Source organism: Chelonoidis abingdonii, chromosome 16 (genome assembly GCF_003597395.2).
Source record: "Chelonoidis abingdonii isolate Lonesome George chromosome 16, CheloAbing_2.0, whole genome shotgun sequence".
NCBI classification, from domain to species: Eukaryota; Metazoa; Chordata; order Testudines; family Testudinidae; genus Chelonoidis; species Chelonoidis abingdonii.
Window position 1 is genome coordinate 11797842 of NC_133784.1, and position 27046 is coordinate 11824887.

Sequence of the window (27046 nt, forward strand, 5' to 3'; positions counted from 1 at the left end):
TAGAATAGCGTATGGCAGGGTCTGTAGCAGCAGCAAGCTGGGATCCACGCTGTTGTGCAGACAACTCCTTATGTCTCTTCTGGCTTAAATAGTGTATCTGGACAAATCAGGTCCCAGTGGGTGGTACCTTTAGTGGTGCTTAAGGCCTTAATACCAGTTCTCCAATTAGATGAGCCATTGGGGTGCGGGGGGGAGAGGGGTTGTAGAAGCAGCAGTGACGTGCAGGCCTGGGCCCAGGCCCTGTGGATCCTTACAAGGAATACGTTTGGGATTTTCAAAGATGCTTAAGGGAATTAGGTGCCCAGATTTGGGTGCCTGACTCCCTTAGTCCCCTTTGAATATCCCTCAACACAAGAGAGGGGTTTTTTTGAGACAGCATTTCCTTTATTCTTAATCCAGTGCCCCCATATTCTTATTAATGACAAAGGGGGTGGGAGAGGGGCGCAACTCCTTGGTAAGGGAAAAAGGAAAGGAAAGTTGTATGATTTATAGATACCAGAAGCTCTAACTGTTTCACAGATTCCTTGGTTGGTAAGGACAGAAGGGGGACCCTAGAGATCATAGTCTGACCTCCTGTATAACACAGGCCAGAGGATTCCTGTGCTCTTGTGTTGAGCCTGTAACTTCTGGCTATGCCTTTGCCTGGTAGATTAGAGTCCTCTTACCGCAAATATTTCCCATGGAGGTACTTAGAGGCTGTGATCAAATCGCCTCTTAACCTTTGCTTTGATAGGCTTTGTCTTTCTAAAAGCAGAAGTGTAACTGAAGTCTGCAAAGAAAAAGACATAAACATGATCTCTGCATCAAGGTGACAATACAGGGCTATTGCTTAAAAGAAAAATATGAATAAACAGCCTTATTCAAAAAGAAATACAATTTAAACATTCAGCAAACTACACACATGTAAATACAAAAAAAAAACAATAAAAGCCTATTGTTTTTCTACCTTTGTACTCACAACTTGGGAACTGAAGAAAGATTAGAGTTTGAGAGATAGAAAGATCCCTCTCATAGCGAGAGACAGACAAAAGACACAGACCCAAACATTCCTCCCCTCACTTTGAAAAATCCGGTTTCCTGATTGGTCCTCTGGTCAGGTGTTTGGTTCCCTTTGTTAACCCTTTACAGGTAAAAGAAACATTAACCCTTAGCTATCTGTTTATGACACGCAGTTGTTGCCAACAGACTGTAAATGCTGAACAGATTGAGTTTCATTTCTCCATAAAAGCCAGATTTGTCAATGAATTTGACTTCCAGAGACATGGAACTGTTTGTGTTGAGCATAACTCTGCAAGCGGTTGTCAAGTTGTTAGCTGCATTATTTCTCTCTATATATTTATTGGGTTTCTAAAGAACAATCCTTTTATTTATTGTCAGTGACATAAGGTGTTTAGAGAGAGAGGGTGGGTGAGGTAACGTCTGTTAGTGGACCAGCTTCTGTTGGGGAGAGGAACAAGCTTTCAAACACGCACAGAGCTCTTCTTCAGGTCTTAAGGTGTTTTACAATGTATCCCTTTCTGAGTTCCTCATTTGGTACCATAGGCAGGGCTGACGTGGAATCAGTAACTGCTCTGTCAACCTTCAAATGCCACTATTTCATCATGCAGGAGGGGAGATGGCCTCTTTACAATATCATCTTACATTTATATAGCACCAACCAGCCTGCAGGATCCCAATGCAGTTTACAAATTAGATACAAGAATCATTTCACCCACCACTGAAATGCAGCTGCCTCTGGAGTAGAATGCAGCAGTAGCTGGGCAGTGCACAACAAAGTGGCTCAGCTCTTTAGGACAAGAAGGGAAGAGAAATACAATTTGAAACTGCCAGGACATAAGGAGGAAAGAATGTACAATAAGCAGTGATAGTGTCCAAAATATTCTAAAGTACGGTAGATCAGTACTACTGGAAAATCTTGGAGGTGGTTTTTTAAAGACACAGGGTAAACATTTCAAAAGCACCTAAGTAACCTGGGGTCAAATTTTCTAAGGCCCCTAAGCCTAGTAGGATTTTTAGAAGTACCTAACTCCCTTTGAAATCAATGGGACTTAGGTGCCTAACCCATTTAGGTGCTTACATAAATCCCACTAGGTGCAAAACAGCAAGTTCAGGCACCTAAATATCCTGTAAATGCAGTCCTTAGGAGCCCAAGTTTCATGGGCTTTCACTTACTGAAGTCACTTAGGGGCTGAATATTTTGCTTAAGAGACACTCTCTGGTGGTTAGAGCAGAGTATTGGGTGTCAGGACTCCTGGATTCTTTTCTTGAGGGGGACTGAGTTCTGTGGTTAGAGGAAAGGGGGTGGGGATCTTCAGTGGTATCAGGAGTTCACCCCAGAAACTCTGTGCTCAGATCTGCCACTGGCTTTCTCTATGTCCTTAGTAACATGAGTAGCAGTATGCAATACTCTGCTCTACTGCCCGGTCCAAAGTTAGGGGAAGAGACCTGTTACTGCTGACAGCTAGAGGAATTCTCCATCTGTGTCGTGTAGGCTGGCTAATGGCTACCACCACACATAGACAGCAATTCGGGGGGCGTAGGATGGTGTTTTCTGGAAGGTCACCAATGCATTGTAGTTCCTCTGGAAATCATTGGTGTACAGAGATAGCTGGGAGTGCTGTTTGCGTAGAGAGTCCGCATAATCCGACAGTCCTTCAGTGAGAGTGCCATAGCCTGAGATGAATGGGCGTCCAGGATTCCGGGTGTGGATCTTGGTAGTAGATAGAATAACCCTGGTCGGGGCCTCTAGGAGATGTTGGTTTGTTCCGGTTAGTGTAGGGAGCGTCCTGAGTAGATGGTCGCAGTTTCTTAGTGTATCCTTGGGGGATCTGAGGGAACTGGCCTGTAGAATTGTACTGGAGAGTTGTCTGGCGTCTCCTTTTTTGTAGTCAGACTGTTCATGATGACAACAGCACTCCTTATATATCAATCTATCCAACCTACATACTCAGCCCAGAAGAAAAGTCTGTTCTACCCGGGGACTCTCTTTCGCCTGCCACCTGCACCCCACTAACATGAATACAGTTCTGCGGCGACCTGGAAGCCTACTTCGCCGTCTCCAATCAAAGAATACTTCAGGATGAACGAACAGCCCACTGATACACAGTTACACTCCCACCAACGCACAAAAGAAAAAAACTCACAATGGACTGCCCCTGAGGTTGAAATGAACACTGGAACTATACAAGAATGCTTCCGCCGATGTGCACAGGCAGAAAATGTGAAAACAAATTGCTTGCCTCATAACCTAAGTCTTGCAGAACACAATGCATCCACAGTCCAGAAACCAACCTGACATTATATTCCAAAGAGGCTGATAAAAGGAGGTGGCGTGTCCAAACATCCACACACAGATGGAACAAAGCTTCAGGACAGTATGCCCTATGATGCCAAGCATCAACATGGCCTGAGCTCTGTGCATTTATCCTCACACGCAAACTATTGCAAATTTTGATGGCAATAGTATACCTCCAGATCAGGGTCAACCGCATAGGCACCCACATGGCCCCCAATATCCAACATTTTATGGCGACCGGGAACCAACTTCCTCTACTCTTCGTCCCGTCACCTTTCTCTTCTAACACATTGATGACATCATCATCATCTGGACCATGGAAGGAAGCGGAAGAATTCCAGCACGAATTTTTCAACAGCTCCACCCCAATTCAACTCCAGCCGCCACCAATCTAAACAGGAGGCACTTCCTGACTCCACGGTGCAAATAAGTGATGGTCACATTAAAACACCACCTCTATACAAAACTACTGGACTGCTATGCTATCTTCATGCCCCACTTCATCCAGGCTGTACCACTACTGACCAATTGTCTACAGCTCCAAAGCAACTGAGTGACAACGCATCTGCTCTAACCCCTCACAGAGACCAAACACCTACAAAATTCTCCACCAAGCATTCCCAAAACTTAAATACCGCACGAGAAATAAGGAAACAGATAGCAAGCCAACGTGTACCCAGAAGCCTCCAACTGCAAGACAAACCCAAGAAAGAAGTCAACAGGACTCCACGGCCATCACATACAGTCCCGCTAAAACCACTTCAAGCATCATCAGGGATCTACAACCCATCCTGGACAATGATCCCAACTTTCACAGCCTTGGTGGCAGGCATCCTCGCGCCACAGACAACCTGCCAACTGAACATATCTCACTCAGTAACTGCACACTGCACCATAGTAACTCTAACTAAGGAACCAATCCATGCAAACAACCTCGATGCCAACTCGCAACATACTACACCCGCGACACCATCACAGGACCTAACCAGAATCAGCCATATATCACCGGTTCATTCACCTGCAACGTCCACCAGTATAATATACGCAATCATATGCCAGCAATGCCCTCTGCTATGTACATCGGCCAACTGGACGTCCTTAGGAAAAGGATAAATGGACACAATAGATATTAGGAATGGCAAATACAAAAACCTGTAGGAGAACACTTCAATCTCCCTGGCCACACAACAGCAGATTTAAGGTGGCCATTACGCGCAAAAAAACTTCAGGACCAGACTTCAAAGAGAAACTGCTGAGCTTCAGTTCATCTGCAAATTGACACATCAGCTCAAAGACTGTGAATGGCTTGCAACTACAAAACCAGTTTCTCCTCCTTGGTTTTCACACCTCAGCTCTTCATGAACTAACCTCGTTATCTCTAGCCTGCTTCTTGCTTGCATATTTTTACCTGCCCCTGGAAATTTCCACTACATGCATCTGACGAAGTGGGTATTCACCACGAAAGCTCATGCTCCAAAACGTCTGTTAGTCTGTAAGGTGCCACAGGATTCTTTGCTGCTTTTACAGATCCAGACTAACATGGCTACCCCTCTGATACTTAGTGAAAACAGTTGGCCTGCCCCTGGTTTTGCATTGGAACCAGGGAGGTGACACGTTTTGCAGTCTGAGGCTGGTTCAGAAGCTCTTGGAACAATTTCTAGCAGAGTTACAAGCAAACCAGGGCTAAGTTCCTGGTTTGTGATGAAATCAGGCAAGCCTCTTCTGGTTTCAGGGTTACTTGCAAACATTTTGCCCAGGTCAGCTCCGTGGCTCACCTTCCCAATCCCATGGGAAGTCAGGGAGGAGACTCCATGCGTGTTTGTAACTATGGTGCTTGGAGAAGCAAGCGAGAAGAATGTTATTGTGATGTTTGCTTGCTCTACAGGGAGCAGTGCCCGGCATAGAACAGGCTACTCAGTGTTATACAGTCACAATATGAGCTTGGAACAAAGTGCGGGCAACCCCACAGAAAGAGATCCATGCAACAGAAACTGGCGAAAGCTCCTGAGGCTACTCCCTGAGTCCAGACACTGTCTGTGCATGCTCGCAAAGGCATTTAGGAGGATTCTTTAAAGAGGCATTACAGAGCCAGCCCAGATTCAGGAACGTGTTCCTAACTGTGCCAGTTCCCCCACAAGTTATTTACAAGTTTTTAAAGCACATATTCACAAGGAGATGCTACCTATGCTAGTGCAAGATGCCTGCTCCCCAACCTCAAGGGGCTACATTGCAGGGCCCTTTGGTGACATAGTAAGAGCAGCCACATGTGAAAGCGAGCTGTGCTATTTGCAGCTTGTTACCAGATATCTTGATAAGAGTGAAAAGAATTACACAGAGCATTTAGAAGAGTAGGGAGAGATAGCATCTCCAATGGGTTACTCCCACTTCCTAGGAACCTAAGGGTACGTCTACACTGCACGATTATTTCGAATTAGCTTAAACCGATATTACAAAACAGATCTAATAAAATCGGTTTAGCGTGTCCACAGTGGGATCCTGAAATCGATTGTTTGCGTCCATGGTCCAAAGCTACCATCGATTTCAGGAGCGGTGCACTGTGGGTAGCTGTTCCTCAGCTATCCCATAGTTCCCACTTCCGTGTTGAGAGCACAGTGCCTGATGGGGCAGAAAACACTGCCCCGGGTGGTGCTGGGTACAGCCTCACCCCTCCCTTTGTGAAGGCAGCAGACAACCCTTTGGCGCCTTTTTCGCGGAGTGCATTGAGCAAACGCCATAGCACAGCAATCTTTCCCTTTTTTTTTTCACGTGGTGGTGGGGGGAAATAAACTGAGGAGCTGTTCCCTGAACCACGCCAGACACTGTGTTTGAACCTACAGACATTGGGAGCTCAGCCAAGAATGCAAATAATTTTCAGAGACTGCTGTGGACTGTGGGATAGCTGGAGTCCTCAGTACCCCCTCCCTCCCTTCATGAGCGTCCATTTGAGTCTCTGGCTTCCCGTTACGCTTGTCACGCAGCGCTGTGTATCCTGGAGTTTTTTATTCAAACGCTTTGGCATTTCGTGTTCTGTAACGGAGCTGGATACAACAGATTTGTCTCCCCATACAGCGATCAGACCTAGTATCTCCCGTACGGTCTATGCTGGAGCTCTTTTTCGATTTCAGACTGCATCGCCAGCCGTGCTGATCAGAGCTCCACGCTGGGCAAGCAGGAAATGTAATTCAAAAGTTCGCGGGGCTTTTCCTGTTTACCTGCCCGCTGCATCCGAGTTCAGATTGCTGTCCAGAGCGGTCAGTGCTGCACTCTGGGATGCCGCCCGGAGGCCAATAACGTCGATTTCCGTCCACATGAACCCTAATCCGAGTTATCACTATCGAATTTAGCGCTACTCCTCTCGTTTGGGAGGAGTTCCGAAATCGATTTAAGGAGCCGTTTAACTCGATATTAATGACGACGTCGTGTGAACGGATACAGCGTTAAATCGGTATATCGGCCATTAAACCCATTTAAAGTCGCAGTGTAGACCTGGCCTAAATCTTTAAGGCAGCTGTTCTCTAGAAACCATGTGATACATCAGACACGTGCAAGGGAAAGAAATTGGGAAGCAGTTTTACTATGGAAGAAATAAAATCAGTGCTGTGGGACTGGGATGCCTATCTCTGGAAGTGTCTGGGACCCAGAACTAGAAAACCCATGGCAGGGTTAGCATTCAGGTGAGGGTCTGTGTTGTGGAGAAAGGCAGTGAAGGGTGTTTGTAAGCACAGAGTATAACTGGGAGGAATGAGGTGAACATAAGCCAAGGGAAAATGTGCTAACTGTGGAATGGTTGTAAGTGCCATCACCTGGAATATTTAAAACTGAACTCAATCTCAGGAGGTTACTGAGGAAAGTCATGTGTAAGCTGGTGTTCGGAGCACAGGGGGGCTAATCTAGATGGTGTGGATGTCTGGCAAACCCCAAAGCTCACCCTGAACTCTGTGCCAGAGTCCCAGTGTGTATGGCTGTGCTGGGCCAGCAACCTGCATGTGAAGATACCATATTGCAAACAATTCCCAGCCACATCTACCTCACTCCTAGGCAGTGCCCCGATTGCCAGTGGAGAGAAAAGTTTAGTTCTGAGCTCCTGCCGGGGAAGTTATTCAAAAAGAGGAAGCATTGTGGTTTCCTTTTCAGTGAACTGGTTCTTAAATAGCTGGGCATGACTGCATGCATGTCTTTCCCTGTAGCAGAGCAAAGGGGCATGGAAATCTCATGCTCTAGACTAAAGCCAGGAATTGCAGAGGAGGTTGTCGTCCATTACGCAATGATTGCAAGTTGCATCAGTGTAAGTAGGCAGCTGGAAATAACTGTTTCTGAAGTTGGGATCCTTGTGTTAGTTTTGAATCTGCAGAGACCAATAATTTCCTATTCAATTCTCTGAGTTATATACTCTCCTCCCGCTGCCTTGGGATTTGAGTTTGTTACTCCTGTTGGCATCCTTAGGAGTGACATGTATAACTTCGTAAGAACCCAGGTGTGAGGAGAAGACTTTACAATGATGGAGAGAACTCTAGCTCCATTCTTAGATTGCGAGGTGGGTTTGTCCAGTCAGTATATTGGGGTCGCAGACAACCAGGGTTCCAAAGTGGCCTTGAATTTTGGGTGCCCCCATTCGTGAATGTCTAACCTAGGGCGCATTGGGCTTGATACAGATCAGACCAGACATTCTGGTGGAGCTTTCTGTCCTTAAGCTCATAGGCTCAGAGATTTTCAGGCCAGAAGGGACCATCGTGATCATCTAGTCTGACCTTCTGCACATCGCAGGCCACAGAACCACATCCACCCACTCCTGCAATAGACCCCTAACATCTGGCTGGATTACTGAAGTCCATGGTTTAAGGTCTTACAGAGAATCCACCATTTACACTAGTTTAAACCTGCAAGTGACCCGTGCCCCATGCTGCAGAGGAAGGTGAAAACACCGCAGAGTGTCTCTTGAATTTGCACAGGAACTGAACTTTCTCCCCTCCTGCTCTAAGGCTCAGGCTTATTGATGGGGCACTGTGGAGAAACTTGCTGTGCGACTGCTGGTGCTGCTTGTTTTCTGGAGACCAAGTTGAGTGAAATTCCAGGCAAGGTGGTTAGGGCTGACCTAGCACTTGGAAGATCTGGCTTCAAGCGTGCTCTCTGCCACCGACTTCCTGTGTTGTGACCTTGGGCAAGTCACTTAGGGCCGAATCTCCCAAGATACTTACTTGGGATACTAAGTCCCATTTAAATCAATGTGCATTAGGCACCTAAGTCCTTTTGAGGAGCTATGGCTTAGTCGCTCTGGGCCTCCATTCCCCCTGTATTAAATGAGGATAAAGGCACTGCCCTGCCCCAAAGGGGAGTTGTGAGGATAAATCCATTAAGGATTGTTGAGTGCTCAGGTTCCACAGTGATAGGGGCGGGGGTCATAAATGTACTTAGCATAGCTAGATAAATAGTGTCTCATCTACAGAGAATGTTTTTAACGACTCTCCCGGTGTTGGTCTAACACCAATGCCTCTCTCCAGTGCTGCTAGTGGCAAGTGTTTTTAGTAATAGTTGGCTCTGAGAGCATTTTTACTACAAGGCCATCTAGCTCTGTTGTTGATTGGGTTAAACAGTGTGATGTGGATTTGGGTTGCCAATGTACCAGTGAGAGAATTCCTAAGCACCCCAGCCCAGCCTGCTCCATTCAGGTTTTCTGCACCCAGCACCCAAGCCCCCTCCCGGTCATGTGTGGTTCTGTCTTTTTCTTTCTCCCACGAGGGAGAAATGGGGGGGGAAATTTTGAGCCTAAATATTTGAACTCAGTTCTATAGATGGGTGTAGATGCGGCCCAGACGAGTTCAGTCTTTAGAGAGGATAAGATCACACAGTTCATCACCATGAAATTTACTATGTGTGTGTGATAAGGGGAGAAGTATAAGAAGGGCTGGTGAGGAAGCTGCAAATGGCTTTCTAGTGTTGTCTTTTTCATAGGATGGAGAATCTCTATGTCAACCGCTTCATGCACATGTTCCAGTCCTCCTGGAGTGACTTTGCAGATTTTGAGAAGATCTTTGTCCGAATCAGCAATACAATCTCTGGTGGGTTTGTCTTCACTTGTCAGTGTTTGCTTTATAGAGTGACTGATTGTTCCCCTTTCCACTAACTGGAAGGGAAGTGGCTCACCTCTGAGTGTCTGGTCTGTTCTGATCCGCCTCAGCCACATGCTGTTTGGAAAGCACAGTTTAGATGAGCAGTTTGAACTCTAGTTTATGGAGCCAAAAGGACACCACTCAACTCGAAAACCAAGTGCTACTTCAAACACAAATAGCTGGGCTGGAGGCAGGATTCCCCAGGGGAGGTTTTCTGCCCTCTACTAGGCAGGAGGCCAGACTAGATCGTTCCTTCTAGCTCTTAGGAAATCTATGAACACTGTCAAAGTGCCCAAGATGCTTAGGGACAGATTTTCAAAGGTATTTAGACACCTGAAGATGCACATCGGCACCTAAGGGGATTTTTCAAAGCACTTAAGCAGGTCAGGTGCCCAACTCCCATTGATTTCAAGGAGAGTTAGGCGCTCAACCTGTTCAAGTGCTTTTGAAAATCCCATCAGACACCTCTCTGTATCTTTAGATGCCTAGATACCTTTGTAAATCTGTCCCTTGGGCACTTCTGAAAACTTTACACTTCAAATTCATCGGATTTAAGGTTAGAAGAGACTGTTGTGGAAATCCTCTCTGGCCCAGGCCAGAGAACCAAACCCAAAGCCCCATTTTCAAAAGTGATTTAGGCTCCTAATTCTGACTGAAAATGAGGGGGGTATAGAAACCTAAGTGCACTTTTGAAAATGCTAATCCAAAAATGAATCAAAAGTAGTTTCATGTGTTGGTCCTGCCTTAGCGTGTGGGGGATGGACTTTAGGACCTCTTGAGACCTCTCCCAGTCTGACATTTCTATGATTACACCTGCTCCCAAGTTCTCCTGCCAATGTTTGGGGTTTTACTATCAAATTTATTTGTTTTTCTCTCTGTGTTGCTGTGTGAAAGACCCACGCAAATGGGAAACTGCCCTCCCTGACTATGAAGGGGAAACAATGAAACTGACTCTATACCAGATGCTGTCAGATACCAAAATAAAACACATTTGTCTCTGATCCCTTTCAGTTAATTGTAGTAATCTCCACTGTTACTTGAAACAATAGTAGGTAAAAGATTTTCGGACAGAAGAATGTTTAGGTTTTTTTAAGTTGATGGTGTTCCTTTAAACTTCCTTAGGTGCTGGTTAAGAATTTTATAGATTCCCCGAAGCTATTAACTGTTTAGTCAAGCAAAATGGGAATTAACAAAAATATGGGTAATGTCTGTGAACTCTTGAATACAAGAAACAATGCCCCATAAGACATGCAGAGCTGTTAAAACCTGATTACAATATGTAATAAGATTGTTTCCTAAAGTACTTTATTATAGATGAAAGCCATATAAATTAACTAATAACTTTTCTGTTCTGATAAGGCTCTCCAATGCCACAAACATTTGTGTGTGTGCTTGATTTTTATTTAATTAGAATTAGTGCTTAATATGACCATTCCCTTGCTTAAAGCTAAGCATATGTGTAAGTTTTGCAGAACCGGGACCAATATGAGGATGAGTTCAAGTTACTGTTCTTTGCAATCCCATGGTTTCTGTCCCAAACATGAGAAATGTTGGTACCTCATCCCAACTTCCAGTACAGATACAAAATCACTGTGCAATTTGCAAGCATGATGGAAATATAATCTTGAAGCAATCCAAGAAAGCAATTGCTGTTTTGAAATATAATATAATCTTGAATATAATATAATATAATATAATATAATATATAATATATAATAATTAATATAATAATAGTAATATTATAATATAATAATAATTAATATTAATTATTATTATATTATAATATTATTATTATATTAATATTAATATTATAATAATATAATATATTAATTAATATTAATTAATTAATATTAATATTATAATAATATAATATAATATAATATAATCTTGAAGCAATCCAAGAAAGCAATTGCTGTTTTGAAATGTTTTGAAATATTTTACTTTTCAGATCCATTCATCTTTATATTTCCATATGTCTGTGGTCTTCTTGCTTTAAGCTAGAGTAGACAAGAAGGACCTTTCATAAAAATGTCTGGTCAGGCAGAAAATAAGAAATATTGGAAATCTCCCCCCGCCGCCCATGAGGCATCAACTGAACTTTCTTTTGGTGTAACCTGATGTTGAAATGTGAATACTGTGTGTTCCTGTCTCATGTGTCATTGACTGGAATGACAGCATGATGTTATGAAATCTACAACACAAGATAATGGTGGGAAACCGCCAGTGCAACACAGAAGTAATAGCATGGCAAAAAATACAACAAAAACAAACAAGCAACAAAAAGGCTGAATGAATTATGCATTTTGGTAGTGTAATGTTGCCTAATCTAGTACAAGTGGATGCAGAATCTCCCTGTATGATTATAATTGATTCTCATACCTAATGATCTTTCATCTCTACAGCACCAAAAGGTTTCCAAAATGCTTTGCAAACTTTGTGTGTTCAAGAATTGCTTCACTCTCTACTGAAATTCTCCCACAAGTGGGTGGAAACAGTGTGATCAATTAATGATACAATGTGCAATAGCTTAGAACAGAAAATAAACAGTGAAGGTATTTTATTATCCCTTTGCAACTACCAGAGCAGTTTAATTTGAGTGACTGTTATAAATCCCTATTACATGTAGGACACAAAATATACTGAAAACAAATCTTTTTCTGGATATCTCATTTACTTAGTGAGGTTCTGGGCACAGTATAATACAAAAACCAGCAGGAGGTGGTGATATGGGTGCTGCATGTTTATGTCTCCTTCAGAATACGTGATGCAGCACTGGCAGGAAGATTTTATGTTTGGATACCAGTTTCTGAATGGATGCAATCCTGTAATGATCAAAAGATGCAGAGAGCTACCCACAAAGCTTCCAGTTACCACCGATATGGTAGAATGCAGCCTGGAAAGGAACCTGACTCTGGAAGAGGAAATAAAGGTACAGCACTGAATGAGCATTGACTTGTTCTTTCACTTTGTCCCTACATATTTATAACAACACTCCAATCACTGTGCTATCCTGGCATGATTTCAGTTATCTCCTTTCATGTGGTTTGCAATGGCAAAGCTAACTTTTTAGATTAGAGCAATTCTGCTCACTTTTTTCACTGCTGAGGAGAACGCCTGCAGTTTGAGTATTCGATAGGCAAGTTTTAGTCCACTTCCCATTAGAGAAATATCGTTATCACAAAAAATAATGCTGCAGTTGGCAGTAACTGTCCCCCTTACACTTTAGTTGTAGCCATGATATTCCCATGATAGCAGAGAGACAAGGTGGATGAAGTAATGTCTTTTATTGGACCAACTTGTGTTGGTGATAGAAACAAGCTGAGTGTGGCTTAAAAGCTTGTCTCTCTCTCACCAACAGAAGTTGGTCCAATAAAAGATATCACCTGATCCATCTTGTTTCCCTTACTGGCAGTTTCAGCAAAAGACTAGGATGGAATGGACTGAATTCCTAGCTCACGCCTAGCGGTGGTCTGCTCTCCTACATCATGCAGAGTGGAGTCGCAATGGCAAAGAAACATGGGGATGGGGATAAGCCATCGCTCTGGGCATATAGTCTGTCCTGGGCTGGCAGTGTGATGTGATGGCATGTGTCAAGTGACCACAATGCAAATGCCTAAAAAGAGCATAACTCTTTGCTAAAGCAAACTCAGAATGTTGGACTGTGCAGACTCAAACGAGCTGACCCGGTAAAGTTCCACAGAGATGTGGTGAATGTGTTCTGCAAATGATCATTGTATCTCACGCATAAGAAAAGCCAAGCTGGATAAAAAGCTGTTGAGCCACAGCAAGATGCACGTCACTAAAGCAAACAGCCCTCCTAGAAAAAAGTTAGATCTTTAAATGGTAAGTTAAACAAAGCACAGCTTAGGCTAACCTGGTCCAACTGCCAGTCTACGATTTCAGGACATAAACCAACCTCTGACTGATGGGGGTTAGAAGAAACTTCCCACGTGGGCAAATGATTCTGTAATAGTTCACTATGGGGTATCTTGCACCTTGTCCAAAGCATCTCAGACCATCAGAGGCAGAACGCTCTGGTCTGGTGAGTCAGTTCCTGTGCCCCCTTCCATCTCTCTGCTTAAATGTGTTGCCTCCTTTTCTCTTTCTGCAGCAAGGGAACATTTTTCTTGTGGACTATGAACTGCTGGATGGTATTGATGCCAATAAAACAGACCCATGCACGTTACAGTACTTGGCTGCACCCATCTGCTTACTGTATAAGAACATGGAGAATAAGATAGTTCCCATTGCTATCCAGGTATGTTTGTTGTCTGAGCCATTAGTGGGACACTGTACATTGTTATCAGCAGTGTTTTAAAAAAATGATTTTTTAACCCTTTCAGATCAGTCAAACCCCTGGACCAGACAATCCCATTTTCCTTCCGTCAGATGACAAATACGACTGGTTATTGGCGAAAATTTGGGTTCGCTCTTCGGATTTCCACATGCATCAGACTGTGACCCATCTTCTGCGGACACACTTAATTTCAGAAGTGTTTGGTATAGCCATGTTCCGGCAGCTGCCTGCTGTGCACCCTCTTTTCAAGGTAGGTAATTCCTTTCAAGGAAGAATAATAGATTCCAGTGAGAGCATGTGCCGGAGAAATTATCACTCTGTTTCAACAAGGGCTGACTGAGAAGCAGTGGCTCAAAACACTGCTTACAAAGGTTTGCAGCTTTCAGGGCACTTTTCTCCTTTCTGTGGGCTGAATATTTTGAAGAACCAGGAGAAAACAAAGTTGTATTAGTTGTATAGATAGTTTGGTTGGTTGCACTCCAAGGTGACATCACAACAGAGTCTGAAATTTCAGGTCTTTAAACTTGTCAGACATTTGCTATGAGATGAAATCATAAAAGGTGAAACAAACTGTGCTCCTTTCTCTTCTCCTGCACAGCTCCTGGTACCCCATGTGCGCTTCACAATAGCCATCAACACCAAAGCCCGAGAGCAGCTCATCTGTGAATGTGGCCTCTTTGACAAGGTGAGAGAATCATACTTCTGCTTTTCTTCTCCCGTCAACTACCCTGCAACCCTTCCTTGTCCTGTAAGGCTTATTCCCTTATCTGTTGCGCTGTTTTGTTTCTTGTGCTAGATGTTCAAAAAGTTGCATGAGATAACATGAAGAGACTGTCTTTCACCTTTAACTGACCGATTCAAAACTGAATGGGGTCTGTAGTAATCAAGTATCATAGGCACTAATGGCTGTTTGGATTGTGTGAACTGAGCTTATATAATATACAAGTGCATGTGGGCATATACATACACACACAATTGTATTCAGATGTGTATAATTTTGTAGATATAGAAGCAAACACATGGTATGTTTGTATATTATAGGGCTGTAGGGTACAATTTTCCAAAGCTCCAGAGTGATTTAGGAGGCTATGGCTCATTTTCAGAAGTGAAAATGGGACTTTAGGTGCTTGTGAAGATGTTTACCCATGGTGTTTGTGTGTTGAATACTAGATGGCATTGCTGTGGTGTTTGTGCCCAAAAGTTAACCTTATTAAATGTAGTTCTTAGACTTCGTTTTTGAAGCGTTTAATTATTTGCATGGGTTGTATACCAAAAATAGTGTAAGGGTCTGATAAGACAAGGAGATAAACCAAGTCTCACTAAACACCCTGCTAGAAGTGATGCTGAAAGCAAGATAGGTTTCTGTGGACCACCAGTGCCCTGCGTCAGTCCTGACCACCATTTCCTTAAATTGCGAAAACCAGCCAAATCATGGCTTTGTGATGATGAATTTTGGAGCTGCTGCTGCTGCTGCTGCTGCTATCAACTTGCAGCCATTCCACTTTGAGATACAGTTGTCTCAGATCTCACTCACTAAGTATGACTGGATCTGCTCTAAACTTCCCAGCACCCTGTCTGTGCTACAGCATCATGTATACACTGCAGACAACTCCATGCAGAAGTTCACAGGTAATTGCTCACTGAAGGAAAAATCCTGCTGTATATTGGCAGAGAATCAGTCAGGCAGGAGGCCAGCTGGTAATCAATGAAAATGAGATAAGTGTCGTGTGAAGAATTGCAGCTTGGGATGCTCACAGATAATGATTTTGTTGTCTTTCAGTAATTGAGCCTCCACTGAGAGCAGTTTCTATTTGGAGTCAGATGCGGATGATTAGGTTAAGAAGCGACTAGAATTCAATAAATACAAGATGAGTGATCGGAAGGTGGTGGGGCCATATGTTAGAAAGAGAAAAACTTAGAGGGAAGAATGTTTTTTAAAATATTTAATCAGATGCTGTTATGATGCAGCTTGTTACTGGCATGCCATACTTCCACATGAGATGTAAACTGAAGCCTTGGCCACTTCTGATTTGGTCCCATAGCACATTTCATAAGATGTGATCCAGTTGTTTTGGCCAAATTCTAGTTTGAGTAATTACATACTTACCACCCCTCGAAATTGGATGCTGTATCCATCTTCACCTCTTGTCGTAAACTGTCATGTAAAATTATGATGCACGGTTAAGCTGCTGGCATGTTCCACCTCAGATGTGACTGCATTCTAGTGACAGGCCAAGTGATTCTGGGGTGCATGTGCATGTATGTGTGGTAAAGTGTTTTGGGATCCTTTGGCAATAAATGGAAGGTATTATTAGGAGATGCTATAAGTGGGAGAAAACCAGTCTGGAGAAACCCTGGATGTGAATGATGATCCACTAAATGAGTGTGAAAGATCCAAACCCAAATGTGCAGTCTCACTCTGTTTGGCTAAGCCAATAGTAATTCACATGGAGGTTTGAGTTTCTCCTGCAGAAACATGTGCACGGGCCTGCTCCCATACCAGCTGGTGGGAGGTGGAAAGGACAGCGTGTGAGACCTCAGCAAGGGCAACCACATTCTTCTAATGCTCTTGAGTCTCGTTTTTTTATGCTGAAGGCGAATGCCACTGGCGGAGGTGGGCATGTGCAAATGGTCCAGCGAGCAACGAAAGAACTTACCTACAGTTCCCTCTGCTTCCCAGAGGAAATCAAAGCCAAAGGGATGGACAGCAAGGAAGATATTCCATATTACTACTATCGGGATGATGGCATCAAAGTCTGGGAGGCAATAAAGAGGTAGGAGACACTGTGTGTCTATGACACTTCTGCTCTAAAAAGGAAGGGTAGAAACTCCATCCTTGGGTTCCAGATTTATTGTATCTGTCACTTTGGATCAAACTTGCCTGTCTGTTCTTGCAAGTAAAAATGTGTGTTGGGGGGTGTGGGTGTTTGTTGCCAGCTCTGCAAATTGAACCTGGGCTCTGGGAGCCGTGCTGGGTACTTTCCTTCTCATGTGTCTTGACCAGTGACAGAGATTCTGCTGGCCAAATTCTGCCCCCAGAGACACCTGTGCAGCCACATGCTTTTCAGTAGGATTGCACGGGGTTAAGCAAGGGTGGAATCTGGCCACAAGATGGAACATAATCAACTGTTCTGTCAGTGATGGATGAGCCAGAATAGAATCCATCTTCCTGTCCCAGAGCTGTTAGCTCGGCAGGGCCAACAGGCCTCATTCACACCAGAGAGTTGTGATTTCACATGTGGGCAGGCCGTTATTTTGGTTTGAGAGTGACTTACTCTTGCTTAAGTCAATTAGGCTTCAGCTAAACTGAGTTAGAGCCCTCTTGAATTGAAGGTAGATCCCCATCGGGATTTGCACTAGTTTCAAAAGCAATTTAAGTTAAACCAGTGTGCTTTCTCATGTAGACAAGGCCTGAGTTTTGCCAGCAGCTAGGACTGTGTACACACACAACAGATGCACTGAGTTAGAAGTTGCATTCTCACACACTCATTTGAATCACACCTGCAGAACTGACTGATTCATGTGGCTGTTCTCCTTCGTGTTCTACTTTTCAAAAATTCTTGGTTTCCCCCCCTTAGGTTTTTTTTTTTTTTTTTTTAAAGCACGTTCGTCTCTGATCACATGACTTTTTCCAGTGATGTCAGTAAAGATAAAGCTGTACAGATTGCTGGGACTTTTTCATGTGAAAAGCATTAGTGCATGTTCTTAATAGTCATCATATTTGAAAACTCTCCCATGCTCAGCTCTTGGTTTGGCAGCTGTTTATCTTGAGTATCTCCCGACACCATTAGATCCCAGATGAAAGGCAGGGAAGTCCTATCTTTCATGTGGTTATTTTCTTGATGCACTGGATGATGTTTTTCTCCCCTTTACTGATTAATCTTGCTTATATGCCTTTACAAATACTGAATAGTACTTCACTCCATCGATAGCCCCATGGCAGCCAATGGGAGTGCTTGTAGGTGCTAGACAGCATGGAGGGAGAGTGTCAGAATCTGGTCCTCAGTGAAACATCCTTCGTTAACGAGTCGTTCAGTTTCTGAACTCTCAAATTGTACATGTTAGAGGGTCTATGACACACTGACCTGTGAATGTGTTGTCATGCAGAGACCTAGTCACAGTGTTTCTCCTAAGCACTAGAGTACACCTCAGCTAGGGTCCTCCGACACAGTAAGTGCCACTGTCAATATTGTTTGCTCTGTTCTTAAGCGGCTCGGATGTGGGGTGCAGATACTGGTCACTGGTCACACAGCCAATTACTCTTCCAGTTGTAGGCTAAACACAGTGTAGTGAAAGGAAGGCAATTCTGACACACAGGGGTTGATTTTGCACTGCCCTGCACCTGGTATAGTCCTCTGCATCTGGACGAGGTGGATCTAAAACACTGCCAGTGGGGTTAGTGGAGAACTGGGAGCATTTTATACCCCGGGGGAAGACAGTGGAGAATGTGGAGAGCTTTATCTTCAGCTGCTGCAGGATTTTGTTTAAGAGCACTTTGTGTCAGCAGCCCTTAAATAAATAAAATTTTATAAAATAAATAAATTAATGGAGATATAGCTACTTCTAGAACTGGAAGGGACCTTGAAGGGTCATCGAGTCCAGCCCCCTGCCTTCACTAGCAGGACCAAGTACTGATTTTGCTCTAGATCCCTAAGTGGTCCCCTCAGGCATGGAACTCACAACCCTGGGTTTAGCAGGCCAATGCTCAAACCACTGAGCTCAAGGGAGTTCAATGGAAGTGTTGGAATAGAGAGAGGATGATCACTTAGTGCACCAGGTTAGGAAGGAGCTGCAGGCAAAGAGTGTAAAGAAAGAGGAGAGAAAGGGAGGTCTGGACAGAAGGGAGTGTGAAGAAATGTCATCAGAGATCTAGGCAGAGCCTCAAAGGGGAAGGCAAGAAATGCAGACTTAGCCAGAGAGAACTGAAGGGAGTCAAAGAACAGGGGTGGGGAGATCAGGGAATGGTATCATTCTGAGCAGGCTGAAGGAGATGTGCAAAGGCCAGAGATAATGCCATAGTTGCAGATGACTCAGAAGTGCTAAAGTGACTTCCCACCCAAGCCACATTGCCATCAATGAGGCCCTCTGGGATCATGGAGCCTTACACCCTCCACTGCCTCCTGTCCTGGGAGCAAATGCATGTTCAGAAGGTTGCAGCCATGCCCATGCAATGTTTGATGTGCTCTCTGAGACACCATGGCAAAGGGTCTCCAGGAAATGACAGGGCTTCCCTTCCGCTCTTTGTTCCCTTGCTGTGGCTGAAGCTTCACAACAGACGTGATTGACATCTACTACGAGAGTGATGAGGTCGTGTGTGAGGACGTGGAGCTTCAGGCCTTTGTCAAGGACGTCTATGTCTATGGAATGAAGGGCAACAAGTCTTCAGGTGAGATGTGTAAGCCTGGTCAGGGCTGTGTCTTCCATGGTGCCAGCCACCACTCAGAGCCACACACCCCAACACCTTGGAGTCTCTCCCTCCTGGTTTTGTGGTTAAGGCACTGGGCACAGGAGATCTGGTTTCTAATGTCTCTGTCCCTAAGCTTGCTGTCTGTACATTGGGGATAACTGCATTTCATCTTGTCTGTTTGGTTTGTAAGTTTCTTGGGACAGGGGCAGTTTTGTGCATGTGCTGCCCCAGCACAATGAGGCCTTTATTTTGGTCGGGGCCTCAGGACAATACAAATAATAAATAAAAAAGCATCTTTGATACATCTAGTCCAAGCCCTGCCGTAAGCTGGGAGGGCACTGGCTATACCCATATCTCCCTGCCCTTCAGATTCACCCAATGTTGTGCCATCGCTGCCTTGCTATTAAGGTATTGCACACTTGGAGAGATGCAGCCCTCACAATGCTTTCAAAGCTGGATTCACCTTCGCTTTCTTGTCTCTCTGCTTCCCCGTTCTTGGAAGTTGCTGGCTGGAATTGGACCTGCCCATAGATTATGTGACACTGGTCTCACCACCCCGTATATGCATCCTCCCTCCCCGACCCCGCACAGTCTGGCCTCAAGGAAGGGTGGGGAAATCTCTGCTGGTGGGAATAGCATTATGTACAGGAGACCCCCTACTCCCTTTTCTGCCCCCAGCTGAGTCCCATAAGTTAACAAAAGTGTGGCTTTCTCTGCAATCACCTCTTTGGAGCTCCACTTGGTTTTACCTAGTCTTAAGGGTGTCTGATATGAATATTTCTGTTCCTCCTCCCTTTGTTCCCCTGTGCAGGTTTAGAATTGCCATTTTCCCACCTCTGCTAAACCCAGGGTTGTGAGTTCAATCCTTGAGGGGGCCATTTGGGGGATTGGTCCTGCTTTGAGCAAGGGGTTGGACTAGATGATCTCTTGAGGTCCCTTCCAACCTTAATAATCTATGATTATATTGAAACTTCAATGCTGCCTTCAGGCTAATCATACGTCATTGTCCCTCTGCCTCCTGGGTCATTTAGTCGACAGACTTTTTAGACATAGTGCAGCAAGGTTTACTCCTGTACAACGTTGCCCAGCTTGAATTGTGAGCTGAGGTGAAAAGAGGATGGCTGAGATTGCTCAGCTCTCATTCATGTCCTTAGCTGCTGGGGACCTGGTCAGAAGAAATAGAACAGAATTGTTTTAAAATATAAAAACATCCCTTTGCCTTCATATAGAACCTTTCACCTGAGGATCTCACAGGGCCTTTCAAATATCAGTGAAGCCTTAAAATCCCTCTGTGAGGTGGGTCGGTGTATCCACCGTTTTACAGATGGGTTGCTGAGGATCAGAGAGGCCCCATGGCCACCTGGCAGATCAATAGCAGAAGCCAGGAACAGAAAGCCATGTGCTGTTTGTTTGACCTACCACAGACCAATAACTCAGGTGTGCCATAACTGATCCAAACCTTATTTCCAGCTTTCTTCTCCTCCCCCTTTTAGGATTTCCGAAGACAATCAAGACCCGTGAGAAGCTATCGGAATATCTAACTGTGGCGATATTCACAGCGTCAGCCCAGCACGCGGCTGTGAATTTTGGTCAGGTACGAGTGTAGAAGAGTTGGACTCATTGCTGGAGTGCTACCCTCATGGCTGGGTGTGGAGCAGCAGCTCTTTTCTCATTGGATGCCTCCTGTTGACCATTGTGCCGGTCCCACTGTGGCCCGCCTCTTCTCGTGACTCAGCCCCCTGGCCAGTCATGTTTAGTCCCCTCCCTGCCAGAGAGTCTAACAAATAAATGTCCAATCTCCTTATGTCCAGTCTTTGGCCCCGACGCTGGGCCCTGTGGTCTTTGCACACCCTTGTCTCAAGGCTTTCCAGTATCCCTATCCCCTTATATCGGGGGGCTTCATGCCTCCTTCACCAGTGGCTGGTAGGAGATCCCAGGGTCTCCCTCTCCTGAGAGTTCCAGCCCTGGGACCCTCTGGTGAGCAGGCAAGATCTGTTTATTCAGAGCCGCCCCCAACTTCCACCCTGGGCTTCTTCCTGCTGTGGTCTTTTCCCAGGCCTCCCCCACCCTGCATCACTAGGTTCACCCTTCTTGCAGGGCTCCCCCTTGGACTCCTTCAACATAATCCCAAACCAACAGCTAAATCTCAAAACCAACTTCTGCCCTCCTCAGACTTGATCTTTCATCCTTCAATCCAATGCCCACAAGGGCTCTCTTCCTGGAAGTACAGCTCAGTATGAAGGCTCCCCATTGGAGCCTGCTCCACCCCCCTGTGGCTGCTCCATGTCTCTGCTGTCCTCTCGCCAGACTTCTCTACTCAGGAGAGGATCCCAAGGCCAATTCTCTCCCACACAACCTCTTTGATCCTTCCATTGTCTCCACTCTCTACTCCCAGAGAGTGACTGCAGAGTTTTTCCCTGCAGCAACCCCTTTCTGCTCCAGCCTGCCAGTCTTTAAAGCAACCAGCCAGCTCCTCCCCAGCTGAGATTCACCTTTAATTAAGCCTAGCTCACTCTTCAGATGCCGTCAGGTGGGTTAATTGGCCTCTCAGGCCCTCATTAACCCCTTTATTTCCTGCATGGGGTTCACACATTCTTATTTTCAAGAATAGTGCTCATATCAGTTGGGACGTGCAGCCGCAGTGGCTCAGGCTGGGAACTTCTTTTTAAATGTATGTTTACACACTCTATTGCCCTTCTATGCTAAAATACCCATCTAGCCTCCTGCAAACACCATCAGAGTCCATGGGAATCGTGCCTTTTGAAAGGCCACTTATTTCAGTGCTTAAATATGGATTTTGATGCCTAACTTGAGTCCCAGATTTGAACATTTTGGCTTCAGTGTTCAGATTATGAGTAACATTTTCAAACATGCCTAAGTCCCATTTCAGAAGCGTCTTAGAAGGCTAACTTTCATAGAAAGTCAATGGGCCTTTGACTCTTAGGTCATGTTGGGTAAAATTTTCAAAAGTGCAATAACCCCAACCAATGAGGAAGTGAATCTCAGGCCATTTTAAAGTTTACTGAGACACTTGCTGGTTTTAAAGCCCCACGATGGGGCTCATCATGCTATATTGCCAACAGAATGTTGGGAATCATTGTGAAAGGGATAGATAATAAGACAGAAAATATCACATTGCCTCTATATAAATCCCTTGAATACTGTGTGCAGATGTGGTCCCACCACCTCAAAAAAGATATATTGGAATTGGGAAAGGTACAGAAAAGGGCAACAAAAATGATTAGGGGTATGGAACAGCTTCCATATGAGGAGAGATTAATAAGACTGGGACTTTTCAGCTTGGAAAAGAGACAACTAAAGGGAGATATGATAGAGGTCTATAAAATCATGACTGGTGTGGAGAAAGGAAATAAGGAAGTGTTATTTCCTCTTTCACATAACACACGAACTAGGGGTCACCAAATGAAATTAATAAACAGCAGGTTTAAAACAAACAAAAGGAAGTATTTCTTCATACAACACACAGTCAACCTGTGGAACTCCTTGCCAGAGGATGTTGTGAAGGCCAAGACTATAACAGGGTTCAAAAAATAACTAGATTCATGGAGGATAGGTCCATCAATGGCTGTTAACCAGGATGGGCAGGGATGGTGTCCCTAGCCTCTATTTGCCAGAGGCTGGGAATGGGCAACAATGAGTGGATCACTTGATGATTACCTGTTCTGTTCATTCCCTCTGGGGTACCTGGCATTGTCCACTGTGGGAAGAGGGGATACTGGGCTAGATGGACCTTTGATCTGAACTAGTATGGCTGTTCCTATGTTCTTATATTCTTACATAATAACAGGGGTATCCCAACATGCCCTATGCTGGCAGTATACCCACCACAAAACAGCCTTTCAATATTGAACAGCTCTGGAAAATAAAATATATAATAATCTCCCCTTATCTCCTATGTGGAACAAATTAAGTGTCTCACCAGACTTGAATGGTCTTCCAGTGGGTCTGGCTGGACTACAAAAAAAGTGCTTTCCTAAACTCAGTTAGTTAACTCAAGTTAACCAACATGACTGAAAATGTCCCTTAATATCTAATGTAGACATAGTTTAAGCCTTTTAAAATCCTGTTAGCTTGTCCTTTTATAACTTTGAGGGATAGTCAAGGCTACAGCCAAGGCTAACATGATTTTAAACATGGTAAACTGCATCTACACTAGGTGTCAAGGGGTGTTTCAAGTCACCTGACTAACCCCCAGCCCCAATAAAAGATATTACCTCACCTACCTTGTCTCTCTGGTATTCTGGGATCGACACAGCTACAATAACGCTGTATTAGTGACTTTCCTAAATGCCGATGGTTGTGATTTTCACAGCACTCTTGCTTTGTCTTGCATCTCTCAGTATGACTGGTGTTCCTGGATTCCCAACTCCCCTCCAACCATGCGGCAGCCTCCCCCTACAGAAAAGGGGACAGTCACAATTGAGCAGATTGTGGAGAGCTTGCCAGACAGGGGTCGCTCTTGTTGGCATCTTGGAGCTGTCTGGGCCTTGAGCCAGTTCCAGGAGAATGAAGTAAGTTCAAGACCTTATCTATTACCTCTCAGGAGTTTGACTACTTGGGGTTCAATCACCTCACAAGGCAAGGAAGAGGTTAACATTTTTCACTTGAATACTTGTGGAACCACAGAAGCGGTTGCTTTGTGACCTCAATTCTTCCCAGTACTTGGGCAATGATATCACAGCTGCTAGTCCTGTTGGCAAGTGGGCTGTGCGCTGCCAATTACTGTATCTCTATCATGGCTCCAACCAAGAGGGTACTGTGACCTAGAGTTATAGGAGAGGGCAGAAGGAGGGTCATGGCAGAACCGCATAAACTGGGAGCCAGGAGATCTGAGTTCTGCTCCTGGCTCTTCGCAAGACGCTTTGCCTCCCACTGCCTGTTTCCTCCTCTGTAAATGGGACAATGATAGTCACCTACCTTGCAAAGGGGTTGTGTGGCCAAATTTATGCAGGTTTGTGGAGCACATTTTGAAGGGATGGCGGTTGAGTGAGGATACATACAGTGATAACTCTGTGTCAGAAGAGATGAGCCTCAACTCAAAGGGTGAAAAAATGGAAGCTTCCTAGGGACACTCTAGAGTAGTTGCCCAAAGCAGGGAGCTGCATGATGGCAAAAGGGTATGTGGTGCGGCTTTTCTTTAAAATCCAAACAGACCAAAGTCTCCAGCAGCAGCGCTGAAGTGTCCCGGGAGAGGGGGTTGCATTGCTGCAGGATGGGACATTTAGACAGAACAGCTGGGTCTCCAGGGTTTATTTCCAGCCTACCCCAAGAGTGATTTCTTTGTGTCTTCTACGATTAGCTATTCCTGGGTATGTACCCAGATGAGCACTTCGTAGAGAAGCCGGTGAAGCAGGCCATGATGAAATTCCGCAAGGATCTCGATGAGATCATCAGCGTTATCACTGAACGGAACAAGAACAAAAAACTACCCTACTATTACCTTTCCCCAAACCGCATCCCCAACAGCGTCGCTGTCTGAACAGAGCTCCATGAGAGGCTGAAAGTTTGGAAAGAAAACTCCATGACACACGCCACTTATGAGCAGGCCCATCAGCAAAACAAGAAGCAACTCAGACCTCACTCAAAGTGGACCCTCAGTGGTTTTTGAGTTACAAAATAAGTTTGGTTCTTACTTTAATCATCTTACATGTTAATTATTATCAGAAAACATCAGTTCAGATGTGTTCAGAAGTTAATCTTAAATGCTTTTATAAATATTCAGACCTAGCAGTGTTTGCAACCCAAATTGTGCATGAGATCAGGAAAGTTCAGATGACTAGAAACTGACTGAAAACAGAAACTGACCGATCTATTCACATCCCGCGCTTAACTCAGCTTGGTCAGCAAAAATACACATCATCAGGAGCAGCAAGTAAATTAGATTTTAATTCTGTTTTAATAAATGGCAGTGATATCAGGTACACAACAAAGCAAATTTACTTTTTAAAACTGGGCTTGTAAATCCAATTTTTAATGTATTTTTTAATCTTAGTCATAAACTTCCTGATTTGGAACCAGAAATAGAAGCCAGAAAATATCATTGTGCATTAATATGAAGTGGTGTGGTCTCATGTGGAAGGAGGCTTCAGTAATGTTTTTGAATCTGGGTGTTATCTTTCTACATGAAATTTTAAAAGTTCTCTTCTCAGTGTCTTTCAACAGATGTTTTGTAGTATTGCGTATGGACAGACTTTTTGCTAGCACAGCAATAAATGCGACTGAGAAGTGCTTTTGCTCAGTTTGTTTCTTGGTTGAGGTGGGTGGTGTTCAGGGTTTGGTTCGCCTTTTTTTTGTTTGTTTGTTTGTTTATTTTAGGTACAATATGGGCTCAGTGTTTAGAAATGAAAATCTGAGGTTGTAGATCAAGAGGGCTGGTACGGGAATAGAAAGGCCCCAGTGCCTCTGAAATCAGCTTCTCAGTGACTGCCCCATTCAGCACAGTTCACCATCTTTATCAGAAGGACTCTTTCATTAAGTAACTATTTTTTGTCAGTACCAATGAGTAGTTAAGACCAGCTTCACTGGCTGTGTGCATGTACATAAACTGCAGAAACACCCCCACCCTGTCCCCCTCCAGCATGCACATCAAGGATACCTAAGTGTTAGAAGGATCAGGGACATGGAACAATCTGTGTTTTGTTTCCATGGCCTTTTAGCTGAAAACCCCAAACCTTGACCTTGATCTTCACAGGATCTAATCAATAAATAGAACAGCTTCTTTCTGAAAGCTTGGGATGGGACTAGTGTGTGAAAAGGCCCTGGACCAGTTTGAGTCAGGGCTATTTGGTGTCATCTAACAGTTCGACATTTTCTCTTTGTGCTGCACTGAAGTCACTAGGCTTGACTAATATGTGATCTGGCTGCCACTGCATGACATTATGCATATTTGCAAATTACTTCTTGGAAAAAGGAGAGTACCGTTGGTTATAAAGAAACTCAGTGCAAAAGGCTAAATTCATTTGTGGTGTAGCGTCATTGGTGTTACACCATAAATGAAGTTGGTCCACTCTTTTTTGTTTTTTTTTAAACACAGTAATAATGAATGTAGAAGTGAGATTAGGGAAATGTAAAGGGAAGGTTTGTTCTTTTGTTAATAACACTCTTGGTTATTTCTCCCACATTTTGTTGCCTGAAATATGCCCTTGTGCCCTTACAGAATGTATTCTCCATAGATAAGTCTGTTTTGCTAATGGAATAAAACTGAACAAGAAAATCAGTCTGAGTATTTTATTTCTCAATATCAACCATGATCAACTATTACAGAGGCTCCATATATACCAAAAGCCAAGAGATGCAAAGGCATTTTATGAATTAGTACAGTTCACAATTTAGAGATGGTCACACTTCTGCAGTTAAAGAAATATGGTCATTTTCACTATTAACAAATTTTAGAAAATGGTGCCATTAAAACGTGTATGTTTTATATCCCCCTATGTTGCATATCCCCCACCTTGGTTTGTGGAAAAGGAAAGCCAAATAGATTTCATATATCTTACATTACAAACTGTTTTCCCGCCCCCCACTGAATAATAACAGCAAATGCGGAAGGTAAAACCACTTCCTTCTGGGCGATAATATTTGAAGTTGATGTGCCTTTCTTTGACCACAGTACCTAAAAAGTGCTGACTGCAGGAGTAAAGCTATGTATTTGTTTAGCAATCGCAGGGTATTTACCAGGGGATCAGATGTCTGTGTGTGCAAGTGGCACAAAACAAAGCTACATTAGAAAATGCTGCAGATGCTATGGTCTCTGGTATATTTGGTGCATGCTTTCTGATTATGAAACTAATTTGCACTGTCAAAAATTCTATTTCTTTAATTACAGAAATTAAAAACAAACAGAGGAGCCAGTCGCTCGCTTGCAACTCTTGTTCTCTGTCACTGGCACTCGATGGTGGCATAAAAGTAGAATTGCCAGG

The 27046-nt window shown here is 44.1% G+C and overlaps 1 protein-coding gene across 1 annotated transcript in view; it reads left to right on the forward strand.

Annotated features, from left to right (window-relative positions):
- ALOX5 (arachidonate 5-lipoxygenase) overlaps nt 1–26343 on the forward strand; it is a 54999-nt gene extending 28656 nt beyond the window's left edge. Inside the window, exons 5-14 of the mRNA XM_032778201.2 lie at nt 9245–9351; nt 12159–12331; nt 13514–13660; nt 13746–13949; nt 14298–14384; nt 16295–16473; nt 18964–19085; nt 20600–20700; nt 23468–23638; nt 24427–26343. Coding sequence (XP_032634092.1) covers nt 9245–9351; nt 12159–12331; nt 13514–13660; nt 13746–13949; nt 14298–14384; nt 16295–16473; nt 18964–19085; nt 20600–20700; nt 23468–23638; nt 24427–24606 — 1471 coding nt within the window. The 3' untranslated portion in view covers nt 24607–26343. The remainder of the gene's footprint in view (nt 1–9244; nt 9352–12158; nt 12332–13513; nt 13661–13745; nt 13950–14297; nt 14385–16294; nt 16474–18963; nt 19086–20599; nt 20701–23467; nt 23639–24426) is intronic.
- Nucleotides 26344–27046: the final 703 nt, after the last annotated feature.